This window comes from Chionomys nivalis, chromosome 10 (assembly GCF_950005125.1).
Source record: "Chionomys nivalis chromosome 10, mChiNiv1.1, whole genome shotgun sequence".
Lineage (NCBI taxonomy): Eukaryota > Metazoa > Chordata > Mammalia > Rodentia > Cricetidae > Chionomys > Chionomys nivalis.
In genome coordinates this window covers 52,052,490-52,065,608 of record NC_080095.1, presented here as the reverse complement: position 1 = coordinate 52,065,608, position 13,119 = coordinate 52,052,490, and the positions used below count along the sequence as shown (strand labels likewise).

At 45.2% G+C, this 13,119-nt stretch overlaps 1 protein-coding gene across 2 annotated transcripts in view; it reads right to left on the bottom strand.

The window, feature by feature from the left end:
* Rtn1 (reticulon 1) overlaps positions 1-13,119 on the bottom strand; it is a 210,463-nt gene that overhangs the window by 7,251 nt on the left and 190,093 nt on the right. For both annotated transcript variants that reach the window (XM_057782258.1, XM_057782259.1), the window contains 3 exons: positions 5,424-5,631; positions 2,103-2,241; positions 292-361 (listed from right to left, as the gene is read on the bottom strand). In XM_057782258.1, coding sequence (XP_057638241.1) covers positions 292-361; positions 2,103-2,241; positions 5,424-5,631 — 417 coding nt within the window. The remainder of the gene's footprint in view (positions 1-291; positions 362-2,102; positions 2,242-5,423; positions 5,632-13,119) is intronic.

Genomic DNA, 13,119 nt, shown 5'->3' with positions numbered 1-13,119 from the left:
GCATACACCTTTAATCCCAGCACTCGGGAGGCAGAGGCAGAAGAATCACTGAGTTCAAGGCCAGCCTGGTCTATACAGTGAATTTCAGGACAGCTGGGACTACTCAGAGAAACCCTGTCTGGAAAAAACAAAACAACAAAATTCCATCGTTAACTGAACTACAGTTCAAAGGGAGATGCTCTCATTTAGGGGGGTGTCTGATGTTCATTCCTAGCAATCTACCAAGAAGCTGAAAGCCGACAGCCACGGGAGCAGCGTGTCTGCAGGGTGGGGGGCTCAGGAAGCACTTACCCATAAGCAGCAGGGTCAGGCCATTGAAGAGCGCGCCAACATAAGTCAGGAGCCACATGAGGACTGCAAACTTAAGAATAAAGGCTTGTCAGAGCCCACCACCATCCCTCCCAGGTGGAATCTACAGCTTTCCGGAGTTAGGATCTTAACTCTTAGTTAGCACTTCAGGTTTTCTCCCTAATGACTAGAATGAGAGGGTAACAGGAAATGGATTTCTGGGACACGATTTTGGCAGAAAATGAAAGCATAATGAGGTGTTCATCCTGGTCTCTTGGAGACCTTGGACCATGCTGCTGTAAGATTTCCCAGCACTCGGGAGGCAGAGGCAGGCGGATCTCTGTGAGTTCGAGACCAGCCTGGTCTACAAGAGCTAGTTCCAGGACAGGCTCCAAAACCACAGAGAAACCCTGTCTCGAAAAAACCAAAAAAAAAAAAAAAAAAAAAAAAGATTTCCGGGCACCCAATGAAATCATAGACTAAACCAAGCATTTGGTACACTGTAGCTCTTAGCCTGTATTTATAAGGCCCCAGGAGTTAAGAAGGGTTTTTTTTTTTTTTACATTTTTAAATAGTCAGTTTAAATAGTAAAAGTATTCAATGATCTGTGAATTTATATAAAATTTAATTTTTCAGTGTCCATCAATAAAGTTTTATTGGTGCACAGTCACAGCCCTTCATTGGTGGATTGTCTTTTGCAGCTTTTGTGCTACGATGCTAAAGTTGGGTAGGGATAATAGGGCCTGAAGCACCAGATATTTTTTCACCTTTACAGAGGTTTGCTGACCTCTGCTCTGGCCCACTATTGTTACATTACAGTCAGCAACTTTCATCACCTGACAAGTCTCTAAGTATTTGTAGTCAGTTCCTGCTCCGGGGATGCACCTGGAAGGTCAAGCCCTCATCTCCCACTGCTCCCTCTGACTCATTGAACAATCACTAGGCAAGCCCTGGTACGCGACCCCAACGACAGTGTGTAAAAGCACTCTTTACGGACAGAACACTCATGACCACCTCCCCTTCTGCCCCCCACTCTGCTCATGGGCTTGCTCAGTCTTGTTTCAATGATTTGGGTTTTATCAGGAGGTCACGGGGAGATCCAAGCAGCCTGTTCAAAGAAACCCAGTCTATTAGTTGTTCTCAACCTATGGGTTGCACCCCCAAAGACCATTGGTAAACATAGATATTTACAACCCATAATAGCAGGGAAATTACAGTTATCAAGTAGAAAGGGAAATAAATATATGGTTGGGGTCACCACAACATGAGGAACTGTATTAAAGGGTCACATCACAGCCTTAGGGAGATTGAGAAGCACTGTGAAACCGCCTGATATAAAGCTCCTCCCCCCATGTGTGTGTGGTGTTCCAGGTCCTCCCCATGCTCCGTGCTGGGCATGGGTCTTCCCTTCAGATGCTCAACCTGAGGAGCTGCCGAGGACTTACTATAAGCATCCTCCAGAGCACACATGTCCTCCACACACCTAAAAGTAGCTAATTAGGAGATGCGCTGAGTTCTTGGTTTAAGAATCGACATCCTCCCTCGTAAAATGTCTAGAATTGTGTGACCTGGGTTGATCCTAGTTCTTCTGAATACTACTGGGTAACCCCGATAAGTATCAAACTGTCTCCAAGCCACAGTTCTGTCATCTGTGAAATGAGGGGACCAGCTTGGACGAGTTTCATGAAGTCACACAACTGGAGGCTCTCAGATTCTAGACTAATTAGTGCTTGTTTGGTGGGCTCTGAATTGTAGCTGCCTATTGTATTCTTCCTTTGGGGAGACTGTAAGGCAAGGAGCAGAAGCAGTCATACTTTTAAGGAATCCACCAGGTCCTGGACGAGGAAAAGCCTCCGTAACTCCTTGAGCGTGCTGTTCACATACAGCTGCAGGCAGTCCGTGTACTTCTGGATCTGTTCCTGGGACAGGGTGATCTCCAGCTCCAGGTAGGCCCTGTCAACAAACCATCCCAAGGGAACGCCATTAGAGGGTTGAACACTGGTTGCTGCACCCCAGGGCCAAGAAAGTGCTCGTCACACTGGGAGGCTTATGGCTGGGTCACCCCCACAAGACTGCTGCTGGCTGTGGGACACCATGCACTGGATTCCCAAACACTGGGAGTGCAGAATTTCTGACTCTCCGGGGCCTTTGTGACTCTATCCACAAAACACAGCATTAAAGAATGAGCTCATAACTCAGAGAACCAGGAAGAATCAAGGAAGACCGAGGAGCCGTTTGCTCCTTTACTGGTTTCTTCACACACGACGACAAAGGGATGAGCATTTTTCTTAGATTCTGGAGCTATCTGAAAACCCTAGTTCCCGAACTGCTCCTTGACAAAATTCTAAGAATTCCTGTGTTAATTCTGAAACTGACTTCCAGGTTTCTCTAGAGAGCAATGGTAACTTCAGTAGCCTGGACCATAGTAAACGCTCACTAGTCTCAGTGAATGATGTTCTTAGTAATGACATTATTTTTTTCCCATTTGTTCAGGTGGTCAGACTTAACTCAGGGATGGTAAACAAAATAAAATATAGAATACGTTCATATAATATACATAAGCTTCCTCTGCTTGATCACATTCCTCCACTGAGCTCTGGCTCCCCTTCCCTTCTTCCACTTCCTTTGTCTGAAGACAGCTGTGGACTGCCTGCCTAGCCTAGAGTTCTTAAAGGCATGAGATGAACAGAGATGGAGAACTAATCAGGCTTTGTTTTGAGTTGTAGGGAGTGTTATGGACTAAAGACTGTACTCCTCGAGAGCGCCATATTGAATTCCCACTCTTAATGTTAGCATTATCAGCCAGGTACTTTGGAAGGTGATATTCAAGCGGGCGGAACCCTTATAGGTAAGATTGGTGCCTTTAAGAGCCCCTAAATCCTTTTTATTGGAGTCCCAAAGAACTCTTCGTTCTTTTGATGCCTTGTGAGGATCCAACGAAAAGACACCAGTCTATAATCAACCACAGGGCACGTTAGGGACAGATTTTACACAACTGGGGGAAATGCATTTTTTTTTGTCATTTACTCCAGTGAGTTTCGGGTACATGGTGATAGTAATCTTAACTGACTTTTGGAGTTTATATTTAAATGTTATGGCTTTTCTCCCCTTGGAGAAAATACAAAAATCCTGATTTGTCCAGCCAGTGTGCTGTGATTAGAACACAGGTGTTCCATTTGCTGGTACGATTGACCAGTGACCAGAGCGACCAGACTGAAGGAGTTTTAAACTTTAAATTTGCCTCCACAAAAACAATAGAGGAGTCAGGCTATGAGGGGTTAGACTATTGCTCCTGTAACTGGGTATCAGAAGAAAGAAGCCAAATGGGACCTAGGTGCTGGTATTTCAGCCTTGGGGGTGAGCACGGCACCTCTAGAAACAACAAGGTTTTAGAACAATGGATAGGGAAGAATCCTGGATGGCTAAGGACAGAGGCTGGGACAGAAGGATAAAGATGAGGACTTTGGTTACATGCCAGGGACACTTAAATCTGGGCTGTGTGTGTCCTGCTAGAAGCAAAGACAAGCCATTTCTACACTCCGTACCTGTGGGTATGAAGGCATATAGAAGCAAGCTTAGTCCCAATGGCCCAGGAATTCAGAGTTAGAAAGCCATGAGTACCACGAGTGTGCATACTGCCAGGGTGTTTGCATTGAGGTAAGGACCAAGATGCTGACAAAGAAGTTCTGACAGGCAGCCTCTACCTTCAGGCTCCCAGCCCCTAAACTGGGCATCATTTTCTTTGCTGGGGTTTTGGTCTAGTTGATAGGTGAGGCGCAGTAAGGGTGCATGCAGAGGTGGCCCTGGTGAACTCTGGAGATTGGTCCAGAGCCACACTACAGCATCCTCTTCCTCTCTCATCTAGGCCTCAGCACTGTCCCTCAATTATGTGAAATAAGAATGCATACAGGGGAGTCCAGGGCCAGTGAGAAGGGGTGTGTGACTCCCACACTGAGTTCTCACCATCTCAAGTTCAGATAGAGTAGTTTACTATAATGGAGTTGGCTGGCACCACTAACTGGGCTGTCATTGTTCTCTGCCATACTTTGTACATCTACACACTTCAGAGATTGCTCTACAAAAGGTGGGGAGGGGCGGCTGAAGCAACGCCTCAGCAGTTAAGAGTGCTTAACTGCTATTCCAGAGGATCAGAGTTCAGTTCCAGCACCCACAACCACCTGGAACCCCAGTTCCAGGGGATCCATGTCTTTGGTCTCTTTGGTAGTTGCATGCATGGTATACACACACACACACACACACACAGACACACACACACAGACACACACACATAATTAAAAATAAAATATTTTAAACAGAAAAAGCTAAACATTTTTTTCAATATTCATTCTTACCCAATTTTCCCTGCATACAGATGCAGGGAAGGGCATGAGGCAAGAGCGTTCATGAACCTTAAACCACTCAGAAGGTTGGGCCTTTAAATAAAAATCCCAACACCCTGTCCTCATTCTACAGTATTAACTGGCCACCTGACCTTGAATGTGTCGCTTTATTTCTTAGAATCTCAGTATTTCCATCTGTAAATGGGATTTCAGTGCCTGCCCTCCCTTCCTTATGGAGGTGGCTGGATTAAGTAATTGTTGAAATTCTCTTTAAATGAAAAAATAATAAAATATAAATATGGGACCAGAGAGATGGCTCAGAAGTTAAGAGCACTTGTTCTTTCAGAGGACCTAGATTCAATTCCCAGCACCCACATGGTGGCTACTATTATCTTCTAATATCTTAGATATTAGATAATATCTAATAATAACTAAGGTTATCTTCTGTAACCCTAGTTCCAGAGGACCCAACAGGCACTCATATGATACACATACATGCAGGCAAAACATTTCACACACAAAATAAAGTAAGTCTAAAAATTAGTTTTAAAATATTACACATAGATAATGGGCTGTGATTACTTATGTAACCCAGTGGTGTTGTTATAAGAATCAGTTTGCTACAGAAACCTACTAACAACCTCAGGTACCAAGCAAGGGACAGGGGTTCTGGGAAACTCTCAAAGTTTCCTGGAGTTGTGGGGAAACGTGTTCCAGTACACCTGAGAGCAGCAAAGAGGCAGAGGGAGAGCCCAGAGAGGCAGGGTGAGGGCCAGTCAACCGGGAGGCACTCACTTGAAAGGGTGACCCTCATCTGTTTTCTGCACAGCTTGTAGAACAGACTTGTAGATGCGGAAGCTGATGGTGGCTGAGAGAGCAGCCAGGGCCAGGTAGGCGACGACGCTCACAACGCTGAACTGGGTCAGGGAGAAGAGCAGCAGCAGGAAGCTCCCGAACACGATCCCTGTCTGCTTGATGTCCCGCCAGTACAGAAGGTCAATAGCTGCAGAAGGGAACACAGACACATAGCGCTCGACTCTGCTGCTGCGGCTGGGGCTACAGGCTCCCACCTGGCATCTAGACATCTAGAGGGCAGTGGGTAGAGATGGCAGCATCGGCGACACCGACTGGTACCCCATTTTGATTTGGAAAAGTCCCCAAATGCTAAGGATAGTTCACAGATTTAGAGCTGTGGCTTTAGTAAGCAAGCATATCACGATGGGTGTGTCCCGTGGGCTACACACAGTGGCTGGGATTACGTGACCTTGAAACAGACTTGAAGGCACCGAGGACCCTCTGGAGGGCCTGTTCTTCCCTTTGATCACACTGATTGTGTGGGTAACTGGACGCCCTGCTGTCAACATTTGGTCTCAACAGTGGCCTACGATGCACAGGCTAGTATACAGCCAGTCTGTGTAAGCTGTGTAAGTGCCCTGGCCATGAGAAAAGGCAGCAAGGAAATGGGAGTTTGGGAGGAAAGGTCCCTCAGCCAGCACCACATGCACCTGGACAAAAGCAGTTTTCTTCCAAACTCCAGGAGAAAGTGAGACACGTGGCTGTGTAACAAACCCAGAAGTTTGACATCCGTGGTGCTGGGGATTACACCCAGGGCCTCTTGCACGTGAGCGAGGCATTTAACCCAACCACTGAGCTGTCTCTTAAACCCCTCTATATTTTTTACTATAGTTATTATTTTGGGACTGTGCCGACAGCCCCAGCTGACACTTGAATGAAACTCTTGGATACTCCATGTTGCGGTTTGAGTGAGAAAGACCACTGTATGCTCATATATTTGTTTCATATGTTTCCAGCTGGTGGACTCTTTGGGGAGGATGGAGAGCTGTAGCCTTGTTGAAGGAAGTGTGTCACTGGAGGCAGGTTATGAGGTTCAAAAACCCATGCCTTCCCCAGGTCTTCCTCTCTCTACCTCCTGCTTGTAGACAAAAATGTAAGCTCTCGGCTACTGCGCCAGCACCATGCCTGCCTGCTGCCACGCTCCCCACCATGATAGCCACAGATTCTAACCCTCTGGAACCATGACCCTCATGTCTAAACATAAAATCCATTTCTGTTTCATATATGATACACACACACAGCATGGTCATTTTAGACAATATTGTAACAGAGATTCACGGTGTGGAATTTGCCATTTGTGGTGGCATATCGGCATCCCGAATTGTGAATGTTGGAGATGGTCAATCTGTACTAAAGGAATAGCATGCCACGCCTGCTGACGATCGGAGGCTAACGAGGAGACATGGGAACAGCGTGCAGCAACGTGCAAAGCCCTCCTCCCAGCAGATTTGTCTCAGGGGGTTGCAAGGCAAGAGGCTCTTTCTTAGGGTCTCAAGGGCTCCTAGCAGCATAAGACTGGAGAAAACATCCTCCCTACCAATTGCCTTGCGCCATCTCTATGGCCCCTGAGTGGCTTCAGCTCAAAGTTACCAGCGGACAGCCAGTGGTTTGAAGAAAAGCATGAGTCCCTTTTTCTTGTGACACTCCCCCAATACAGGAAGTAGAGGGAGGAAAAGCTCACAAGCATGTCTGGCAATGAAACAAGAGTTTTTATTTCCCTTTTAAAGAGAGGGTCAGGGCCACAGGTTCAGAAGTCACTATTGGGCTAAAGCTTCTTTCTGCTCCAATCCCCTGTCACACTGATTGATCATCTGTAATTAAGTTCTTTGGATAACATTTTTTTTGGTCCCCAAAGTCCATACCGCCATTGTCTTCATTTTTATTTTTAATGTGAAGATGCCAGAACTCGGCACTGCATGAAAAGATTTACTTTTCCTTAATTCACACAATCTGACCAAATACTTTTCCCTCTAGAAGGATGCCAAAATATAGCATTTTCAGGTGTAGAAGACCTTTAGGAAGAAACAACCTATGAGCTTCTGCAGCCCCGGGAGCAGGTGACAGAAGGGGAAGAAGGCAAGAAATCCACATGGCTGACTCCTCTTGGCAAGCTCAGAAGCATTAAGTCCAAGTGGCCTGAAAGTCTTAGGGTGTGTGGGCCTCCAACAACTCTCTTCATGTAGCTAGTCCCCACCAAGGAAGAGCTGAACACCAGGCTTTGTGCTGGGGGCGGGGCCATAATACTACCTGAGAAGAGACAACAGGAAGAGATTTTACCACTACAAATGAGTAACTGTCGCTTGTTCCCGGGCATCACCACCTCATGGATGGGCACACGGGGATACAAACTCCTTGTGAGGAAGCCTGAGTTTTCCTGGAATACTCTGAGTCCTGGGAAAAGTGGGTTACACCCAAGCCTGCGACTTTCAAAGAAATATGGGCAACTCTGCAAGTAATTTTCAGACCAGAAAGAGATAGGATTTGCCACTTCCACGGATTCCCTACTGAACGAGTCGCTAAACACCCTCAATACAGGTTCCACAAAGCTGAGAGCAACTGGTACCCAGTCTGGGACAATCTTGGGAAAAAATCTGTGGGCAGAGAGGCTCGCTGATTCCATGTATGGAATGCAGTCTTCAGCCAGCAGGTGTGCCCATCAACTTAAGATGATGAGAAGCTTCCATTTAGGACATCAACAGAAGTCTGGTAAAGGGCGGGCGGTGGATGCTGAGTGCTGTGTATCAATACTATCCTTGTGGATACTAAAGTGTTAAGAGCATTTTCATGTACTATTTCATTCGAGTCTTACAATAAACCGCATTAGACAGGCATCATGAAACAAGGAAGCTAAAAGTTGAACATGTTTTCTCACTATGACAAAGTAGACGCAACCCCTAAATTTGATGCTTTCTCCCAAACAAAATAGTTGCTTTTTTCCCATTTTCTATTAAATGATCTCTCAATGGATGCAAAATCAATTTGGGCCACATGACTATATCTTAAACTAATCTCACAATGAGCTATTTAAATGGATTGTTTTTATTTCGGTAAAATGAAGTCCTTACCAATAGGCTGTTGATCCACTTGCAATAAGCATGAGAACCAAACAATTATAAAATGTTCTTTCTATATTTTTAAGGATGGGAAGGTCTAGCTGGGATGACTGCACAGTCATCTGAACAAACCCCAACTCAGTGCTGGTCTATCTGTATTGCAGGAGGAGATACGAGCTGAGTCTGAGGTTGTAGTAGTCTTAGAATGAATGAAGGAAGAAGTGGGGGTGCTTTGTAAACTTGGGGCACAGTCTGTTAAGGGAAAGGGGTGGATAAAGAGAAACACTATGGAGAATTAGTTAACAAGAGTGGTTACTCTATGTAGAATGGAGGAGTTACAGATAATAAGAAGTTAGCATCACTGATAAAGAGAAATAATCGGGTGACACCTAGATTCTGACACAAGACCTAGAGGCAGAGCCACAGCCTGGGTCGTGATGTGGGGCGGGAATCACAGAAAAGTATGACAATTATACACAAAGCTGACTTTTTAGAAAAGCTTAGAAGTTAAATGCGTTTTTAGGTTCCATCACTGTGACCTCCAGTCAAAATGGCATTTGATATTGTATATGCAGAGCTATTCAGGGTCTGCGCACGGCAGGCAGTTGGAAACCTGATAATCATGCAGCACTGAAATCTGATAGACCGGCTAGAATATTGACACTTGAGTACATCCGGAACAGAACAAAACGGTGGAGCCCTGGGAGTGGAGGAAATCTGTGAGAAGTGGGAGATGAGGGACACAGTTTAAGGTGAAGCCATAGTTAGAAGTGGAGCGATAAAGAGTCCTGAGGACGGGAAGAGGTAGACACAGCAGTGTGGATTTCAGTAACTGTGAAGATGGAAGCTTCCCAGCATTCCAAGGAGAGTGCTGCAGATACACCTAAGGAAGTGAGGACCGGGAAAGAACCATTGGGTCTGCAGACTGGAAGGTTCTGTGTACGGGGCCATGCTGGGAGGAGTGGGGTCAAGTAGTTAGGGGCTAGAGAAACGGAGGTTCAGAGAAACAAAGAAAATGGCCACCTGTGGAGTAGTGAGCTACTCAACCTTCAGGCTGAGAAGAAGCTAGGATTGTAGTGGAAACGAATGGGTGAAGATCAGTCCTAGCTTCTCTCCTCAAGAAAATAAGAAAGAGATGAGAGAGACTTTGGCAAAGAAACAGATACAGGTAGCTTTGTTGAAGTAATGCAAAGGGCCTTGAAAATGAACTCAGATTCTACATGGAGAATGGTTAGTGGGTCTTCTTGAGTCTCAGGAGGTTGGAGGTGTGGCTGGATGGCAGCAGGGAAGGCTGAAGCATGTCTAATGCAGTACCAATGTGACAGGCCACACATGGCTCCAGAGCACTCGAATGTGGCTGATTCCAAGAGGGGCAGATGCTCTGCAAGTGTGAACTAAAATACAGGGACTTAGACTTCGTTTTTTAAAAAAGAAGGATGTAAAATATCTTATTGATTTTCATATTGATGATATGTTGTAAAGCTAATGGCTTTGGATTTGTTGGGTTAAGTGAAAGGCATTATCAAAATTAATATTGCCTATTTTTACTTTTTATTGTTATTACTAGAAAACTTAAATATTTACATGCAGCTTACATGATGTTTCTGTTGGGTGGTTCTGCCATACAATGAAGACTCCAAAAGAGATGAATAAAGGGATCACCAAAAGACAGAGGGGTTTTGATTAAAGTCAAGGGCCAGGTTGATGCAGCGACATGGTTCCATTTTGGGTGCTATGATCCGTGGATACTGGGCTGACCTGGGGCTGTGAACTGACACACAACACACAGCGAGAAGAGACTCAAATCCAAGGGGTCAGATGTGAAAATGACAGTGTCTGGGACTCAGGCTTATAGTAGGAGACAGATGGACTGGGAGAACAGCAATAGCCATGTGTGGTCAGAGTGCAGGCAGATGGTTCAGTGCCCCTAGGATGGAGTGGGATGGGTGGGAGGCAATAAAGTTGTGATTTCAGAAACGAATCTATGTGTTCCACATTCCAAATGCTGACTTCTCCCATTTGAATCTGATGGCAACGATGGGAATGTCTTAGCAAGCTTTATAGTGCCCACTATGGTTTGAATATAGCTTGTTCCCTCCGAAATTGACTTTAGAATTGAATCCCCATTGTGAAGTTTAAGAGGGTGGAAAACCTAATCCAACTAAGGGATTTAGAAGTGGTGGCATAGATGAGGGATTAGGATTAAATCGAATAAAGTCCTCGGAGTGGAGCCCCTATGATTGAGCACTGAGCAGAGAAAGATCTGGACACGGACACACAAGTGTGATCCCTGTCTCTTGTCACCAGATGCCCTGTAGCACCTCAAGGCTCTGATTGCAAGGTGGCCATCACGGGTGCAGGACCTCAACTGTGGACCTGCAGAACTGTATACCAAAAGCAGAGTTCCTTTACAAGTTTACCAAGACTGTGCTGTGTTGTAATGACACGAAGTGGAATCAGAATAGGAGGCCTTGAATAAAGTTTCATTAATAATCCTACAACTGCAGCAAATGACCTCAAGTACCTTGGGGACAGCAAAGCAGAGACAGTTCTCCTCTTTTAATATTCTTCGCATGCAGAAAAACTGTGGAGAAGTTAAACAGTAGCGCACTGAGCATGCTCAGGAGGACTGGTACCTCACTGCATCACTTTGACAATTCCAACAATTAAGGCTACTTTGCTAAAAAGCCTGGGGGCAACACACTGGATTTAAAAGGACGCATCAGTGGGTCCTATAAGTTTGATAAATGGGCGAGGCTTGATGATCTCGGCTTAGTCCTCAAGCTGCAGGTATGAGTGCACAGCCTCCTGGGACTAAAACTAATGCAGTCAAAGATGAACTAAGGGATCTGAAGAATCTCAGTATCGAACATCAAACCAGTGTGCCAGTCACCTCCAGTATCTCACTAAAACCAGAAAAGGCAATGAGAGTAGTGATCCATGTTAGAACCACTGAAAAGTAAACTCTACGCCAATTTTCTAGAAAGAAAGCCCTTCACTGTCATCCAACACTTTTGGTTTGGAAACTCTTAGATACATTCCGTTATATGACCCAATAGTGGCTGTGGTATTTAGAAAGCTTATTAAAAATGTATAAGTGAAGAAGACAGTAGTGCAGTGATCCATATTTTATTTATAAAACAAAATGTGGCACACATAATATAAAATGGCAATAAATTAAACAATTGTCTGCATTATCGATCCATTTGTGTTCCATTTTTGTTTTTCTGAGACAAGGTCTCTTGTAGCCAAGGCTGATCATAAACTCACTATGTAGGCTAGGCTGGTCTTGAACTCATCATGTAGGCTAGGCTGGTCTTGAACTCTCCGTGTAGGCTAGGCTGGTCTTGAACTCATCATGTAGACTAGGGTAGTCTTGAACTCATCATGTAGGCTAGGCTGGTCTTGAACTCACCGTGTAGGCTAGGCTGGTCTTGAACTCACCATGTAGGCTAGGCTGGTCTTGAACTCACCATGTAGGCTAGGCTGGTCTTGCATACCTGTTCCTTCCACCTTTGCCTCCCAAAGCTGGGATTAAAGGCAAGCACTATCATACCTAGCTACCATCTTAGTCCAGAAAAGATTATAGACACCATTGTATCACAAGTTCATGCTACATTAAATAAGACCAAGTGGGAAAATGTAAGAAAAAGAGTTCTGTTGGTAGAAACATCACCATCAAACAGGAAATCACTGACAAATAATAGTATATTGATGGTTACAAACTTTTCAGCCCACCTTCAGTGCTTTGATTGCAGTGACCTGCTACCTCATGAGAACTCACAGAAGGCTACATGAGCCCGAATTCTCTCCAATCTAGTGTCCAAAGAGATGATAGGAAATTCATCGTGAAGATGATTTTCACGAGGCCAACACGATATCACCACTGAGCGCTGACATGAAGACACCGAAATGACTTGCTCTGCTTAATCTCCCATTTACATTAAACAGCAGGTGCAGTGGGATACTTTAACACTCAAACTCCAAGACCTTCAAAAACGATGCCTTTTAGTGGAATAAACCCTGAATTTCATTTGCTAAGCTAGTGTCTCCCACACAGTGGGACTTCAAATGGCAGCCCCGTAGTCCTGAGCCCAACTGGGAAGCTGCTGACAGAATTACCGAACCATTTCCCAGGTCCTTCCTTCATACCACCCAAACACAGCCAATCTGGCTGTCAGGAAGAAATGTTAGCACTCTTTCTAGCTGTTTCAGTAACCCTGTGAATGTTTTAAAAGGGAAGGTGCAGGAAGCCCGGCATTTCCTAGACACAGTAAAAGGGTCCAGCATTTAATCCACTCTCTAAATGAGCTTTGGAAGAACAAAGGAAAATAAAGGATTTGATTGTCAAGGCCACAGCAATGGCTGGAACCTCTCTTCATGAATGAAGATGGTTGTAGTGTTCAATTTCTGCTGGCTGCTTCTCATGTTGGAGAAGCACTGGAGGCTTAGGCAAGCCTCGCCTTTCCCCCTGAGCTGCTGGAGTGATTCTGGTTCCTATCTTCAACCTCTCATCAGTAGTGCCGAGAGCATCCCTGATCTCTCTTTCCTGTGAGGCGACCTTGGTGACAACTAGGTCCAGG